Source organism: Heloderma suspectum, chromosome 2 (genome assembly GCF_057233095.1).
Source record: "Heloderma suspectum isolate Gila_16-S chromosome 2, 16-S_ref, whole genome shotgun sequence".
Classification (NCBI taxonomy): domain Eukaryota; kingdom Metazoa; phylum Chordata; class Lepidosauria; order Squamata; family Helodermatidae; genus Heloderma; species Heloderma suspectum.
This window is the reverse complement of record NC_139459.1, coordinates 258,720,991-258,738,715: the sequence shown is the minus strand read 5'-3', so window position 1 is coordinate 258,738,715 and position 17,725 is coordinate 258,720,991. Positions and strand designations below refer to the sequence as shown.

Sequence of the window (17,725 nt, the reverse complement as noted above, 5' to 3'; positions counted from 1 at the left end):
GCTGCTGAGTATCAATAAGCCAATTGGTTCAAACTCTTGTATAGTATTCATATGACTGTATGGTGTCATCGTACCATCTATAATATTTTATTCATTCTTAAACTGATATTCCGTCTTTCCTCCAAGCAGCTCAAGGAAGCATATGTGGTTGTTTCCCCTCAGCCTCCAGGTGCCTAATATTCTCATAACACCCTTGTGAGGCAGGTTAGGTTGGGAGGTAGTGATTCGCCCAAGGGTTGAGCTTCCTGGCTGAGTAGGGATTTGAATCTGGATCACTCCAATCCTAGTCTGACACTTGAACCACACTGGCTTCACAATATAGCTAGCCAAAATTCAATTTGTATAATGGTCTGCATGACCCTCTCTGGTTGTGCTTATTTTGAGGCCATCATCTGAACTGAATGGGGTTGTGTTACTCTTGTAAGTGGCTTGGTAACAAGCTTGCAAGGCCCTCTGTAATGAAGAATCTCATGTAGGTAACCCCTCGGCTGTTCCTGGTGCAGCTAATCCAAGATCCATAGGCACATATGGGCTAAATGAAAGGGTGCTGGGCTGTATTTATGGTATAGAATTTTGAAGGATGCTTTGCAGGTACAGATTGCTTGCACAGTTTTGATCCCTTGTGCCAGGAAGAGATATACTGCACTTGATGCCTATAAATGATCAAGCATGGTACATCCTATACGGTAGGATAAGATCTGCAATATCTTCAGTGTCATGGAAATACTGAATAGCTTAGGCAGCATCTGAATCACTGGTGTGAAAGTGCAAGTGTTTGTGTATGGCGTTTGCAAAAAAAAAAAAAAAACAGATTAAAAAATCAAAATCAAAGCCAGATTAACATCAATACAACTAACTCAGAAGCTCATGATCAAAAACCCATGTACAAGCTACATGTTACCTAACAACTGTACTTCTCATCCTTTAGATAGCTGTAATGAAGATTCCAGCTGACGGAACAGAGAAATTGATTTTAATTCTGATGACTACAGTTTAGATGATTCCCTAACTGGTAACCCATTTCCCACTTGGAAACTTGTAATAAGGACAAATCAATACATGCATTTTCTTGTTGTTGTTCAGTCGTTCAGTCGTGTCCGACTCTTTGTGACCCCGTGGACCATAGCACGCCAGGCCTTCCTGTCCTCCGCTCTCTCCCAGAGTGTGCTCAAGTTCATATTCATTGCATGCATTTTCTAGTGCATGTTAAATCACCAATTTCCTTTTTATTACATTTTCGTTTGTCAACCTGTTGTTTATTTATGTAAAACACAAGCAAGTCATTGTTTCTCTTACAGCTCAGTCCTATACCTGTAGACTCAGAAGTAAGTGTTATTGAGTTCAATGGGACTTACTCCTGAGAAGATGTGTAGAATTAAGAATGTAAGAAGAGCCATGCTAGAACAGACCAAGGGTTCATCTAGTCCAGTATTCTGTTCATACAGTGGCCATCCAGCTGCCCACGGGAAACCCACAAGCAGGACATGAGTGCAATAGCACCCTCCTGACCATGTTTCCCAGCAAATGTTATACCTAGGCATACTGCCTCTGGTACTGGAGGTAGCACATAGCCATCAGGACTAGTAGCCATTGCACTATAGGATTACACTGTTAGGCTGCAATCCTAAACACATTCTGAGTAAACATACACGACATTATGCTCTTAGTCGGCAGTTCTAAAAAGCTGTTAAATATGTTCTATTTCCAATTATCATTAAAACAAATTTAAGAAACAGAGAAATGTGACCAGTTCAATATAGTCATATATATTTGTATGCTCAAATCAATAAAGACTTTAACTAGCCTACACTTTTTCTGTTTATACATTGTACTATAAGCCTCAGTTACTTCACGAAAGCCATTAATACATATCTGCCACTTACTCTTGTTCATCTACATAGAACTAAATTTATATATAGATATATGAAAAACAATGTTATTGGTAAGATCCAGGACAGTGTAGTGGTTAGAATATTGGACTGGGAATCGGGAGTTCTGGGTTCTAGTCCCAACTCGGCCATGAATCTGACTGGGTGACTTTGGCCCAATCACTGACTCTCAGCCTCATCTACCTTACAGGGTTGTGAGAATAAACTGGAGAAGTGGAGGACCATGTAAGCTGCCTTGGGTTCCTTGCAAGAGGAAAAAAGACAGGATATAAAAATCTATTCTTATTACTAACAATAATAAGAATATAAACAAATAAACAAGCAAACATGTAATAAAAAATTTAATGACCTAGTCATTTTTCTGCAGCTAGCACAAACATGAAATAGCATCATGGTTTAACTTGGTAGGTAATGGGCTTAAATCCTGTTCAGGCACAGCTCTCAAAAGGAACCAGTCTCTGCTCTGATCACTGCTGCTGATGAGACAGATCTTAGGACAGTTAGCAACTTTTAAAGACTGACTTCAGCTTTACGTGGAAGTGGTGAAATAGGAAGTACAGTTGATGTTTCCACATAACATGCAAAGCTGTCCCAAGAAAACTCCTCTGCATTTTTCAGTTACAGTATGCATTTGTGTAGCCGTGCCTATGCTTCCATAAATCAGAACAAGGTTTTTTTTTCTGATTTATCAGTACAAATTTGAATTTTGTTCTATTAAGTAAGTTTACTATGTTTTATTTAAAGGTAAGATTTCCCCCAGTAGTTTCTCACTCCCCCCGCCCTTTATACTGCCTTTATACCAGGTGTAAACCAAGGCAATGCCCCTATATTTTTAATAGCTGTGCAAGAAGGGGGATTTTAGGAGGTATAGCTTCTTGCTCAAGTTACTATGCTGGTTTTCATTTTCTCATAAAATAAATTCCTATGGATTTACATACACTTACAGCCCAATCCTAAGCACTTTACTTGGCAGCAACTCCCAGTGTATTTAATGGGGCTTGCTCTTTGTTTAGGACTGCAGCCTTATTTTCTCTGTTTTTTTAATCATTACTAGTATGCCAAGACAATTTCTTATTAGGTTCCTGTAGAACGATGGTTCAGTGGTAGTGCACATGCTCTGCATGCAGAAGGTCTCAGGTTCAATCCCCGGCATCTCGAGTAGTGCAGGAAAAATTCCTGCCCCAAACCCTCGAGAGCCGCTGCCAGCCAGCGTCAACAATACTAGGCTAGATGGACCAAGGGTCTGACTCAGGCTAAGGCAGTTCCTATGTTCCTCTCACCTTTCCCCGTGTGTTGGACTACAAATCCCATCAGCCCCAGCCAGCACATCCACTGTACCAAGTTGGGAAAGCCTGTTGTAGCTCATAATGTTGTTGGTTTTCGTAGTGCTTATTTTCAAGCTTACCAGGAGATTGTATCATCCAGTATTTTCATTGTGTGAATTTTGGCCTGGTGTTAAAGAGACCTGCAGGAGGCTGGCAGCTGTAATGCCAGTGAATTCAGAGTCAGAACTCTAAAGGAGCTATTCAAGGCGTACCTTGGAAAGTTCCTTTAGAGTTCTGACTGGTTCTGCCTGAAACTTGGAGTGGATTCACTGCCCCACTGACATCGGTGCCACCAGCCTCCACAGCCTGTAAACCATTCAGTAATGGACAAAGAAGCAAGGGGCCAATCCTGACACACACTCCTTCTTGTTAAAAGGGCTCCTACAAAGGATCAGATAAAACAATATTGAACGTAAGGGCTGGCAGCTGAATAAGCTATACAAAGTTTTAGCAGTCTTCCATTTTCAAGTTAGCTTTCTTCTGCAGTTTTCATCTCACAATTGAATCAATACCCTGATATCAATGAAACTATCAATTACATTATATTCATTGCATTTTTTCTTAATCCAAATAACTGAACACAAAACAACCAAGACACAAGTCACGTTATCTGTAACCAGCTTGTTCAGGGCTGAGGAGCGAGCGAGCCTCCAGACATTGTTGGACTGCAACCCCCATCAGCACCAGCCAGTATGGCCAATGGTCAGGGATTATGGGGGTTGTTGTCTAGCAACATCTGGATGCCCACAGGCTCCCCAGCCCTGAGCGTGTTCCTTTCCAAAAATGACATCTTCATTTATGTGCCGGCGACTTCACCGGTGTGACAGAAAACTCAGTCTAGCAAAGGCCATAAAGCTCAGTATCTCCCCTTTTTCTGTTTTTTGAACTGGTCCTATATTTTCCCTCTGATTACTAGAAAATATGGAGGGGGGACGACTCTTCAAAACCAGAAACAATTTTTTAAAGAGTGATAAAACAAACACCTGCAGCTTTGTCTACATACAATTAATCACCCTGGTGCAGAGAACCTGATCTAAGTAAGGATCAGCTCCACTGTAAATGCAAAAGGTTTCTGAGCAGGGGGGAAACTGTACAATCCAGCGCCAATCACTGCATGAGCAGTACTCCTGTACCATCTAATGGTCATTTCTATCAGCTGCACAGGTGCCAATCATTTCTTAAATCGGGTGGGGGAGGAGGGAAAAGCAGGTGTTGGTGTCAGTCTAAATGCTACTGCCCAGTTAACAGGTGAGAATCAGCATTGATAGCTTGGACAGCACTGTTCACACCTTAGGCACATTTGTACACATATGCATGCATCTCCGCATGGCAGCAGAACAACAATGCAGTTGCCTGGATCAGGCCCAGTATCTTTATGAGCTGAGCTATTTGATCTTGCTTCCATTTCACATGGACCCACAATTGCGAATTCTATTTCAGGTTCCATTTTGTTTCCAACTGCCATTATTAAATTATTCTTGGGGGATGGGGAGGGATCTTACCCTCTCTGATAGCGTTAAATTGTCTAGTTATTTTCGCCTCAGCCTGCTAGAAATGTAGGCTGTTATTTTCATTCACAGACATCCCCCATTGTTCTTATAACTCACACCGGTAATTTTCTTTCTTTGTCTGAATAAGTTTCTTTATTAATAACAGCATTTAGTTACTTTCACAGTGAAACTTACTTTGATCCTTGTTGGAAAGGAACTGTCTGAAATCTTTCTTCTTATTATGATCTTTTTTTAAAGTTTATCATTTTGTTTATTTACAGTGCCATTTCAAAAATGATATCATATAGCCGGGAAAAGAGCAGAAAAAGACAACCAAAATGATAACATAAGAAGAGTCCTGCTGGATCAGACCAAAGGCCTCTCTAGTCCAGCATTCTGTTCCCACAGTGGCCAACCAGATGCCCATGGGAAGCCCACAAGCAGGACATGACTGCAACAGCACCCTCCCGCCTGTGTTCCCCAGCAACTGGCATACATGAAAGGGCTGGAGCACATTCCCTATGAAGAAAGGCTAGTGTGTTTTGAGTTTCTTAGATGCGCGGAGTGAAGATGACTGGGGAGCATTATACAGGATGTGCATGGTGTAGAGAAATAGGATAGAGATAAATGTTCTCCTCTTTCATAACATTAGAACTCAGAATTTGCTGCCGCAAGATGAAGTGGTGGCTACTGAAATGGCTTTAAATGAAAATAAAGGTGTGATAAGGTATATCAACAGGCATTAGCCATGAGCAAAAAGGATCCTCCACTTTCCCAGGCAGTATTCTTCTGGGCAGTGGGGGGTGGGGAGGTGGAGTAGGATTGCTGTGGGAACAAACAAGGTCCTTCATATCCTGTTTCTGGGCTTCCTGGAGGCCTCAAGAAACAAGATGCTGGACTAGATTGACCTTGGGTCTGATCCAGAAGGGTCTTATCTTCAGCCTGAGATGCAACATGGCTTCCCTCTGTTCATTCTCCCTTCCTATGGGAGTCCACCTTAGATACATTTGCTACCACCCATGTCTTGTACCATTGCCTTGAAACCTCCTAAAACCCTACCGCTTATTTCTTGCTTCATACCTTTCAAAGTGTTGTCCTATTTCAAACATTGCTAAGCAGATAGACACCTCTCCCTGACATAAGATGTCCAAGAAATTAGCTGTCTGTTTATAACTTCAAGATCAGGCAGTGTTGACTGTATACTCAACTGAACCCAAACAAATATACAGACCTAATGGAAAGCCATTGTTTTCTGACTTGCATATCTCCACATCTGCTGTAAGACAAGAGCATGCAGTATTGTAGCTAAATGGCTAGACTTCTTTTGGCAGCTGCCCTTTGGGCCCTGCACACAGGCTCCTTAAATAGGATCCAGAAGGGTAGGGAGCAAAACAGCAACTCAATCCAATGCCTACTCTCACCCCAAGTGCAATCAAATTATATTTCAAGGACGCAAAACTGTGCTGAGCAGTGCAATCTTATACGTAATTACTTGGAAGCAAGCCCCACCAGGCTCAACAGGGCTTACTCCCAAGTAAATGAGGCTGTAATTCCAAACGCACTTACCTGGAAGTAAGCTCTACTGAACACAATGGGATTTACTTCCAAGTAAACATACATAGGATTGCACTGCACATCACAGTTTAAAATTTAGTACTAGTATCCCAATCTTAAATATAAAAAATGGAAGTAAGCTTCATCACGATCAGTGAACATAAAGGGAACTACCGTCCAATTGTTACATGAGGAGCGTATAAGGAGTAAAATAATAAAAGGCAGAAAAGCAGATGTTTTATTAAACTGATCTTTCCCTTTATTACAGAAAAAGTGAAACTCAAAAACTAACTGCAAGCACCTTCATGTAGTATAGATATTCAAGACACACTAACCCCAAACAAATCTACCCAGAATCAAGTCCCTTTGATGTTTACAGACCCTACTTTCAAGTGAGTGGGCATGTGTCCACAGACTGATGCCGGCAGTATTACAATAATTTGAGGGGATGCACACAAACACAAATTGTTGCCATGTGCTAGGATTGTTTCATAGCACACGCAAAGTATCACCATTTTTAAAGTAACTGGCTTATTTTCTATATACACATTTTTGCAATTCCTACATCTTAATAGAAAAACATTAATTTTCAGATCTGTTTTAGGTGAATACTAAAGAGAACAAGACAAGTTTTAAATGCAAGGACTCTGTTGTAACCATTCAGTCATCCCTATCTATAGTAGAGTTCCAAAACACAATTATAGATAATATATCAGGAATTTAATAGGGCAGGTCTTCCCTACATTTGTACCAGCATCAGTCTGGTTCAAGGCTTTTGATGGTTAGCTACTGTGGATTCCCCACCTTGCCAGTACGAGGAAAACATAGCTTTTATAATCGTTTTCTTTAAAACAAATTTGTTACAGAGTATGCATAGTACTAAAATAAAGTATTCCTACTGTGCGCCTGTGCGAAGAGAAAACTCCCTGGAAAAGACCCTGATTCTGGGAAAGATCGAAGGCAAAAGGAGAAGGGGACGGCAGAGGATGAGATGGCTAGATAGCATCACCAGTGCAATGAATATGGACTTGAGCACACTCCGGGAGAGAGCGCAGGACAGGAAGGCCTGGCGTGCTGTGGTCCATGGGGTCACGAAGAGTCCGACACAACTTAACGACAGAACAACAACTGTGTGCCTGTATTCAGTAATCTTACTTTGCAAAGACGACTACAAGAACATTTCTAGCCTGTCAATGGACCCTTGCATGAACAAATTAGGTCCATCAGTACGAAAATCCCTTTCCAACAAAATGTTTGCCTTTTTGAAATAATCTGAAAACCAGTGTTATTGTTCAAAGGGAATGGAGGAAAGAAAAATGAAGAGGAAGGCTGCAATCCTAAACACACGTACAAGGGAGTATGTCCCATCAAATTCAATGGGATTTACTTCCAAATAAACATGCTTAAGAATTATACTGTAAAGCCCTTGAATTTACGTCACTCCAGCCTCTCTACCCATGCATGCCTGAATGAAAACAAATCTTTAAAATTCCAAGTAAGCAAGTCCCACTAACTCCATGACACTCACTTCTAGTCTCAATAGAAAGAAAAAGCCTGAACCTGCCAAATGAAACTAAAATGGATATATTCAAGAAACAAATAATCATTCTCAATTAGGCCACTCTAGCTGTTGCTTTTTAACATCTTTTTATCCTTTTCTATTTTTCTTTAACAAGTAATTTTTGGGAGATTCCCCTAAGGTCCTGCAGCCCCTTATGCCTCCCAAAATCTACTCTGGAAGGGCGGGGGACTCTCCAGAACAGTGTGTGAGGTGATGCTGTGGGCTGCAGGGGAAAGGAGGAAACAGCCAAAAATCGCCACCCCTCTCCCTCCCTCTGCTAGGTCCCAGGTCCCTCTGGCCATGGAAGGAGGCTTTCCACTTGCAGAAGATCAATTCTGGATCCAACCCATAATCTTAAAAATATGGGAACTAAGACAGAGACGCGTATGTATTAGGATGACTACTATTGTAGTCTAATACAAGTACGACAATTAGAAACATTAAAAAATGCTATGAAACAAAGTAGGGCAAACTCACCAGAGGTGACATAGATCCATTTGGCAGGTAAGGGTCAGACAGCATGAGGAACGGGTATCCAGAGTAAGCAGATCCTTTGTACATCCCTGGGTCCTGATGTTTTAAACCTGTTAAAAGAAAAGTTGTCTATTAGGGTCTTCTGTTTTGCAGCCCTTTGCATTCATACTTGGTTTACAGGAGGGCACATTGCTTTATCCTTATAGAGTCGTACATTTAAAATGACAATACTGTTTGGTTATGTGCATCTTTTTTGCCAGATCACTCCTCCATATGAAACTAATTTCCCTGTCACTAGCGCACATCAATTCAAAGTCCCAACTTGTCTGGTGGTAACAAAGGAGCCACAAATTATGTAAATAGAAGGAACGCGGTTTGGTATCAAAGTTGTGTGTGTTGTTTTTTTTACCCTTCCACCTTTCTTGATATGGCACTACAGCGGTCTGTTTCTTCGAGCTCTTTGAGCTCTCGGTTAAGGAGGAAGAGGTGTGTGCAGTCCACAATCTGTCATGGAGTGCAGCTCCAGGTATTTGTACCCAGCCTGCCCCTCCTCCTGTGGTTCCCAGATGGGTCTCCCATCCAGGTACTCCAGGCCCAGACCAGATCAACTTCAGAGACAGAACTGCATCAGGGGCGGCCAGAACAACCTCTGCCTCCCGCAGCAGTCTCTCTTGCATTTTCTGCATCCTGGTGCAAAACATTCTATTAATCACCTTTCGAAGTATGAAGCATTGGGGGGGGGGGGCGGAGAAGGGAGGAGATTGTTTATACTTAGTGGGTTTCGCCTGGGCTGACCTAGCTCAGCAGAGAAAGGTTTCCACTAGCAAATCAAAGTCCCTCTTCCTTGGTGTGTGTGTGTGTGTGTTGCCTGCTTTGATTTAGCAGAAAGACACTGAAGTTTTCTCCACGACTACCACGGCTGTCAACCTCAACCTCCCCTACCACCCCCAGCAATCCTCTCTCCAGTTTAGCATGAAAAAAGGGTGGGAAGTGAGTGGGGGGGGGGGAGAATGAATGGATTCCGAAACTGACCATCCTCCATGTGATCCGGGAGTTTCTCTTGATAGACCCTTTGAGGATCTTGCAGGCGCCGGATTGCCTGTGTGGAAGGCGAAAAAGAGAGAGAGGGATCAGGATTACATTTTTTCGAAGTTTTCACTCATCATCGCCATAGCCAAGGGAAATGGACTAGAGGAGGCGGAGGCAGGGGTGCGCGAGCCCTTTGTAGAGTGAGTGTGTGTGTGGAGGGGGCGGCGGCTCGGGCTCTCTCACCTCGGAATGGGCTCCGGCTCCTGCCACTGTCGCCGCCGCGTTAGGAGTCTGGTCGCCGCCGCCGTTAGCGGTGCTTTCGGACTCGTTCACCAGGGATGACTTGAGGTCAGCCAGATCTCCCTCGGTGAAGACGTTGGCCTGGATCTTCTCCTCTTGCTCGCCTTCGTCCTTAAAGGCGATCATTTCGTCGTTGGCTCCCAAGTCGTCGCCTCCGCCGCTGTTGAGCTGGGGCATTTTCTTCCCGGAGCCACGCGAGGAGCGAGCGAAGTTCTGCGTTGGCGCGAGGAAGGAGAGCCGGGATTTAAAAGGAAAAAAGGAGGAGGGAAAAAAAGGAGGAGGAATCGCGGGGGGGGGGGGAGAGGAGGAGGGAAATGCTGGGGATCTCGCGACCGGTCTCTCCGCACCACGAGGAGAGCGACCCACTTTTGGCGTTAACTTCGGAAGGGAGAAGGACTCTGCTTGCCACCCAAGGGGAGAAAAAGACAATCGGAGGGATCGAGGCAGCAATGCGCCCCCTCCCTCCCCCACGACGTCTTGTTTGCCTGTCCCTCCCTCCCAGCCCCAGGAAAGTTTGACTAAGTAGCAGCCAAGTAAGTAAGTAGTAGTAAGGCGGCGGCGGCGGCGGCGGCAGCAGCGCCAGAAGGTTCTGCCGGGAAAGGCACGGAGCGCCCGAGTGAGCGAGCGCCTGGGAGGGCGCGAGCCAGGGAACAGCAGCAGAGAGCCCCAGCCAAAGGCTGTCGACATCAAAGCAGCCGCCGGCTGAGTGACAGCGGCGGGGTGGGGTTGGAGGCCTCTTTTTTTCGTCTTCTCCGCAACGCGCTCCTTCCTTAAAGAGACAGCGCTCGTCTCCTCCTGCCCATTGCAGGCAATTAGAAGCCTGAGCTCTTCCCTGGGCCGGCGGGCCGCGGGACAAGATGGGCCGGGGAAAGGAAACCATTCCGCAGATTTTACAGAAAAACACTAGAGAGGGGTTAGACTTTTTTCTTCCCCCTGAAGAAATGAAGCACCACAATATCTGTATCTAGCTGGGAGGGGCTGTGGCTCAGTGGTAGAACCCATGCTTGGCATGCAAAAGGCCCCAGGTTTGATCCCCGGCATCTCCAGGTAGGGCTGGAAAAACTCCTGCCTGAACTCTGTAGAGCCGCTGCCAGTCTGTGCCGACAATACTGGGTTCGATGGACCCATGCTCTGGTTCGGTATAAGGCAGCTTCCTATGTTCCCAGGTAGCCTTCCCCAATCTGGCGCCCTTCGGATATTTTGGACTACAACTCCCATCAGCCCCAGCCAGCTGATGGGACCTGGAGTCCCATTGCACCCAGTGGTCAGGAATCTTGGGAGTTGTAGTTCAAAGCATCTGGAGGGGACCAGGTTGGGCGAAGCTGCTACACACACATCAGGCATGCACGTGTGGGTGCCCGCGCTTAATATACAGAAGCTGCAATCCTATACACAATGATTACTGTGAAGATTAAGGCCCGTTGAACTCCTGCATAAACATGCATAGAATGAAATCCTCACTGAGACCCTGTATAGATCAAACGAAGGCAGGATGGACCTGCCCGATTTCTCATTAATTGCCCTAAATCAGAAGAAAATGACTGATCCTTCGAGTACAATAGTATTCAGAGAAATTGCCTCATGCAAGCTGGTTATGATGGTGATTATTATTAAGAGCCCTGAAAGATAAAGCTGGTTCCCCCCGCTCTCATGATCACGTCGGAATTCCTCTCAAACCCCTGTAATGCCCCATTATCCCAACCTCTCATGTCTAAGACTACAGTCCTAAATACACACGAGGGAGTATGCCCCAATGAATACCGTGCGATTTCCTTCTCAGTAAACGCGTGTAGGACTGCTTCTCAAAGCTGTGGTCCCATGCACACTTATTTGGAAATACCCTCCATTAAACTTCCATTAAACTTGACTTACTTCCAAGTAAACGCTCACAGATTCGATCTGTCAGTCTTTCTGTTTGACAGTTTTAGGGGACCATGTACTAAAATAGCAACTTTTTTTTTTTAAGTAGAGTCACTAAAATGCCCCCCTCCACTTGTTCGTTGCTGCTGTTGTACTTGAGACCACACCTGTCTTGCAGACAGATCCTAAACTTCGAAGTCAAATTAATTCCAGTGGCACCAGCTTTCAAATCAGTGTGATTGCACTGATGTGGTCGCAGCTTTAATTGCCTTTATTGTATTTTATTTTCTTTAATGAATAGGCAGAACTATTTTTTTGTAATTACGTATGGGTTTTAGACTAAACCCAAACTGGTCAAACGACATGAAGAAACATCAACATTGGCTTTGGATTAATAAAGGGCGACTTTCCAGTTACGCCTGGAATTCTACGCTCATGTCCTCCCACATTGAACTGAGGTGGGACTTACTTCCGAGTAAGCCATGCACAGGCTCGGACTGCATGTCAGTAATGGATCTCTTTTCTCTCTCCCCCCCCCCCCCCCGCCTTTCTTAGTTGGCGACTGATTTCAACAGAACTCTCAGAATCTGGGCCCGTTGGGCACCGGTTGAAATGTCTGTTTTGCGTTGTGACTGTGGGAGGGCATTTCTCTGTCTGTCAGTCTCGCAGTGTTCAAAGCAAATGCAGATGTATTTGGGGCTTCACTGGTCCAGAAGTTCCACCGGCACGTGGACGCATCTCTCTGGTGCAATATTGCCAATACCCTTTTTGGATTTCCAAAAAGATTCTCTCTCTCTCTCTCTCTCTCTCCCCTTCCTCCTCCTCTCCTCCCCCTTTCTAGAATTTGGTTTCCTAAAGCCGCTGGTGTCTCGCGATCCCTTCAGGAACCCAGATCTGGATTTCTGGAAATTATCACTTTCCCTAACTGGCCTGGAGGGTCAGGAAACGTGATAATAACCTCTTCTCCGCCAGTTTCCAAAGCACTTCACACCCCAACGTGGTGTGATTTGGGGATGTGCGAAGGGGACGGAATTTCTGATCGTTCTCATGGTCCCCGCTTCTTCTACTCACTTCGGGTAGAGATCAGAAGTCCGTGTGCTCAGGAGGGATTGAAAGGAACAGTAGCTCCGGTGTGCAGCTCTCCGCTCCCCGCCCCCCGGCGCTGCGCTTTGCAGATCTTCCGTCTAGGGTTTGAATGACTCCACGTAAATGGGTCTTCGTAACAGTCAGCCCAGCACGTAATTGTCACTTTCGGCACCTCAATTACCTCCCGCACCTCCGCTCTGTTAAAAGGTCGTGTTTTGCTGCGGAAAATATTTATTTTTCTGGCAGTTCAGAAACAAACCAATCTACCGAAACTCTTCTGAAAAAAGAAAGAAAGAAGTATTTTCACCGGATTCATGACTTCTCAGGACACTCACTACCAAATAAAAAAAAAAAATCGGCGAGGCAAGGATGGGGGATGTGGCAACCCTACTTCTTCGAGGCAGCTCAAGCCGTTGCCGCCCTCTTGATCTTCCAGCAACAGAAAATGTAGCTGCGGTGTTAGATTTGCTTGGACTTCTGGAGAGGTTGTCTGAAACAAACACATTGGTCGATTAAACAGGGCGATCCGTATCCCGTTCTTGCTGTTTGCCCAGTTTTGCTTGCAATCAAAGTGAAATGGGGAGGGGAAGGGAAAGAATTAAAACAATTTGCTCCTTCCAGTTTTTCTTTTTCTTTCTCCCTCTCGTTTACAGATGATTCTCTTACTTTGCATGTGAAGAAAAAGAGGTCGTCTGAGATTTACAGCCCGCCCAAATGGAGATAAAACCTTGGCAATGAGTTGGAAACCTGTTGTAATCTGTGATCCAGGAAACAAAGAGGCTCATTAATGCAGAGTCTTTGGTGAGCCTTTGATGTTAGCTAGCATAGCATTCACTCTCAGTTCCATTTGCATTTAAACATTCATAAACATCATCTCTGCTTCCTTTGCCTTAAGCAATTTAGGAGTAAAGTATAGCTTCTATTTAAAGAAACCCACTGTGGTGAGGCTTAGAATACAAATATCACATAATCTTCCAACAGAGCAAATTTTTTATCCTGCATCACTAGTGGACATAGATCTAATAGACTGAAGACCCCAGTAATGGAGATGAAGCCAACTTATATTCAGACTGAGACAAAGGAGAAAGGAGCCTGAGTAATCCATTTAAAAAATCAAAACTTTATAGGAATTTTGGAAGACTTAAAACATTTGTAGCAGTCTATACTATATATGGCACTTTAAAGCTGGGTCCCTTGTAGGTGAGCACCCATCATTCATCTAAAGTCCTCCCATTAACCCTTTGTGGAGTAGATCTTGTATTACAAAATGTTTATGCTGACTCAAGACCCAAGAAAAGAGATGTATTGGCAAGCCAAAATGGAAAACCAAACCAAACCCAGGTATCTGAATGGGCTTTAATTCCCAAACCACTTAGGTTCAACACGAGGGTTGAGCATGGCAGCCTGTGTTTGGTGATAACAAACATAAATCATGGAAGCTGGCTGAAAGTTTTGTGAAAACTAAAACAGGACTACTTCATCCTTTGGGCAGTTGGGATATTTGTCCCAGGTTGCTTGGCACCAAAGAACCAATTGATGGGAATCAAAAGGGTGGTGTGGGGGGAAGGGAAGGAGAGACTCTGTGTAGGTCAACCTTCTATAACCTGTTTCCCTCCAGATGTATTGGACTGCAACTCCCATAATTCCCAGCTAACAGGGCCAATGGTCAGGTATGTTGGGTAGTGCAAAACATTTGGAGGATAGCAGGTTAAGAAAGGCTAATGTAGATCCAAGGAGGAAGATGATTAAGTCAAGAGGAGAAGGGGTCACTGCTGGAGACCCAGCACTGGGTTCCTACACAAGATGTCCAAATGCTTACAGTGACTCTGCAACTTACACTGCAGTCCCAAACTTGTTTACTCGGAAGCAGGTCCCACTGAAATCAGGGGATACTCTTACATAAGTGTGTATAGGATTCCAGCTTTAGGCACAACACAGTCCATCTTACTTCAGAGTAAATATGCATAGGATTGTGCTGCCTGTCAGTTTTACTTCTATTTGTATGGTGTAGCTAGCCTGCTGTAACAAGATGGCATCTGGCAAGGCTGGAAATGAAGAAACAAGAGCAATTAAGGTTGCCCACTTTATTAGTTTGGAACTTGAATGCTATGTGCCAGGTTGAACAAATGCAGTATCATCCTTGAGAGCTGCTTCTGTTAATGAATTAATTACACCGGAGTGCTCCTGTAAGCCACTCATGTGTTAAAAAAATAAAGGAAAGAAAAGAAGTAAGGTGGGAAGGCTATGTAACACTAGATGTTTTGGAGCAGAAGAGATGTAGCATTATCTGAACTAGTAATGTTACATTTCTAGAAACATTACATTGGAACATGCGTTTGAGCAATGAGAGGGATTTTGCAATTTCTATAAACTATCATATTCATAACATTCTGTTAATCTAATGGTACTTTATAAAGACTTGTTGACTTCAGCAAAGCTATTCTGAAGCAATGGATTTGTGGATTACCACATGATCAAAATTGCCTTAAGATCCAGATATGGAAGAGCATGACTATGGGGTTTAAATCACTTTATTAGAATAATTATTTTAGACACCAAAGTCACATTTGTGATATGATTAATGTGTAACATACACAGTCCAAGAGAAAAATGGTTACACTTTATTTTATTTTTTTTAAGGAAAACAACCCTTGGATATCTTATTGGAGCAACATCAAAGTAAAACAAGGAGCTTGGCGCATTTGTCAGATCATATCTGAATGGAACGTCACAGGCTGATTTGTATGATTTGCATGGAAAAAGTCTCAAAGAACTAGTTTGACACTCCTTATCTTCATTACGTTGTTTGACTTACAAAGGTGATTTAAATAAATCTAGCTTTTTCACTTAAATAATGCCAAAAAGATGCAGCCAAGCCAATAATGCATTAAGAAACCATTTTCGATGCCTTTATCTTTGACATGTTGAATCTCCTTTTTCTTTCTCAGATGTTAAAAAGATGCCATGATAAAGTTGCCTGGCTGCTTCCATAGTAGGATTTTTTTATTTATGTATTTATTATAAAATAATCAAAAAGTGGGTTACAACCAATAAAATGCAATAAGATTACACAACATAGAACAAGACAAATGAACAGGGGAGAACATTAACTCAGACAAATAACAGTTTACTTGAAGCAGTAAAACCACTTCAATCAAAAGCCTGGGTGAACAGTTAGGTGTTTAGTTGGCACCCAAAACATGTAAGATTGTATAAGGCAGGCTTTCCTAACCTGATGCCCTCTAAACATGTTGGACACATGTCCAACACATCTAGTATATCTGGAGGGCACCAGGTTGGGGAACGCTTACATAAAGTGTCCAGAGAAACAAAACAGGAAAGACAAGGTTTTTGTAAAAAAAAAAAAAAAAATCTGAATAATCCTGCTAATTTTGGGACACAGTCTTTTGGGAGGTGCAATGTTTTGCCTTGTTAAGTGAAGAAAATCTGAGATTACAAAGATGACATCTGTTATTGGATAGATGATCTCAACTACTGCTTTCTCCATGCTAGAGGAGAGGAGATTATTATTAAAGCAAATAATTCTAAGGAGAATTTAGCAATAATATTTGAGCAAATCTTCATTGAAGTAAATATTTTCTTATCTGTTTCATTTTTTGTTACTTCATTACAAAGGAGAAAATCTTTGGTCCTAAACCAAATAGACATACTCTATTGCTATATTCACATTAAGACATTTTTTTCGGGGGTGGGGGGAGAAATAATTGACTTGCAGTTGCTTGCAAACATTACTCGTTGTTTAAAAAAACAGATAAAAAACAAGTCCCCAAAATGTAGTGATGGCCACCAATTGGATGACTTTAAAGGAGGATTAGACAAATTCATAGGGGATAAGTCTATCAATGGCTGCTTGTCATGATGGTTGGAGCACCTCCAGTATTGGAGGCAGTATGCTCTTGATACCAGTATGAACATGACTTCAAATTGTTTGTTTTATTTGATTGACTGTAAGTAGTGAAAATTTTGATTAGTAGTTTATTTAATGTGTAATTATTGACTTTGCTTATATTATTGTATTGTATGCTTGGGGGTTAATTGGAATGCGCTCTGGTACAGAATATAACAACAACAACAATAATAAATATCTTGCTAGTGGGCTTTCCATAGGCATCTCATTGGCCACGTGGGAACAGAATGATGGACTAGATAGGCCTTTGGTCTGATCCAGCAGAGCTCTTATGTTCTTATGACACCCTTCTGTTGGTGCAAAAGAAATATTTGCTAGAGAGGACATGCTGTGTCAGGGAGGACATGCAAGCATTGGGAAATCCAAGGTATACTTTGAAGCTTGAGTAGAACAAGAGTTGTATCTGGTCATGGGAGGACTGAAGTAGTTAAGTGGCAGGAAGATGTAATGGCATCAGTATAATGTAATGGGTTCCAGATCATGTCCTATGTTTTATAATATTTGGCAGAAAAAAGCACATACTGTTGTTTTATTTTATGTGAAACAGGGAACACAGGACAGCACCTTATACCAGATCAGGGGATGCATCCAGATTTATTCATACTTGAAGGAGACCCATTGAAAATAATGGGATGTAACTTAGTCACAACTAGCTTAAGTTCCAGTGATTCAGTGGGTCTACTCTAAATATGGAGCTGCCAGGGATTGAATTGGGGACCTTCTGTAGGCAAAGCAGATGCTCTACTGCTGAGCTATGGTCTCTCCTCTCTCAGGAGGATTAGTACAGCAGTGTAAATGATCATCTCCAACTGCAAAGTGGAAACGAGCATTTCCATGTGCAGTTTCTGCAGGGCTTGGGAGCATATTCTGCCAAAGATATGTTCAAATATTAACTCATTCCTGTATGGACCCATACATTCATGCCAGAATGGGTTAAAACTGAAGCAAATATACAGTGTTTTTCTGTATATATGTACAGATGTCCCCAGTTGGCTGGAGGACTATGGGAATTGTAGTCCAACATGTCAGGAGGGTGCCAGGTTGGGGAGGGCTGGCTCATTAGCTTTCTGCCTGTCAAGAAAGCAAGTGGTGGCATTGATGAGACAGAGAATGGGGTGCAATAGCAGCTAGGGACAATGGCGGTGGGAATGTAGACTCACTGGTCTGGTTCACACATAATGAGAAGCCAGTCATTGTGGAGGTGGTGCCGTTTTGAATATTCAGGGTGC

General features: G+C 43.2%; 1 protein-coding gene and 1 long non-coding RNA gene across 8 annotated transcripts in view; one reads left to right on the top strand and one right to left on the bottom strand.

Moving 5' to 3' along the window:
• The window catches only part of TCF7 (transcription factor 7), a 164,627-nt gene extending 151,726 nt beyond the window's left edge, over positions 1 to 12,901 (bottom strand). For 6 of the 7 annotated variants that reach the window (XM_084838905.1, XM_084838907.1, XM_084838904.1 and 3 more), the window contains exons 1-3: positions 9,566 to 12,901; positions 9,326 to 9,392; positions 8,297 to 8,403 (exon numbers count right to left, since the gene is read on the bottom strand). In XM_084838905.1, coding sequence (XP_084695031.1) covers positions 8,297 to 8,403; positions 9,326 to 9,392; positions 9,566 to 10,309 — 918 coding nt within the window. In that variant the 5' untranslated portion in view covers positions 10,310 to 12,901. The remainder of the gene's footprint in view (positions 1 to 8,296; positions 8,404 to 9,325; positions 9,393 to 9,565) is intronic. The other variant, XM_084838909.1, reaches the window with a different exon arrangement.
• On the top strand, positions 9,518 to 16,691 carry LOC146354445 (uncharacterized). Its single transcript, XR_014788392.1, has 3 exons — positions 9,518 to 10,155; positions 13,222 to 13,369; positions 15,209 to 16,691. It is a non-coding gene; the product is annotated as an uncharacterized LOC146354445 (long non-coding RNA).
• Positions 16,692 to 17,725: the final 1,034 nt, after the last annotated feature.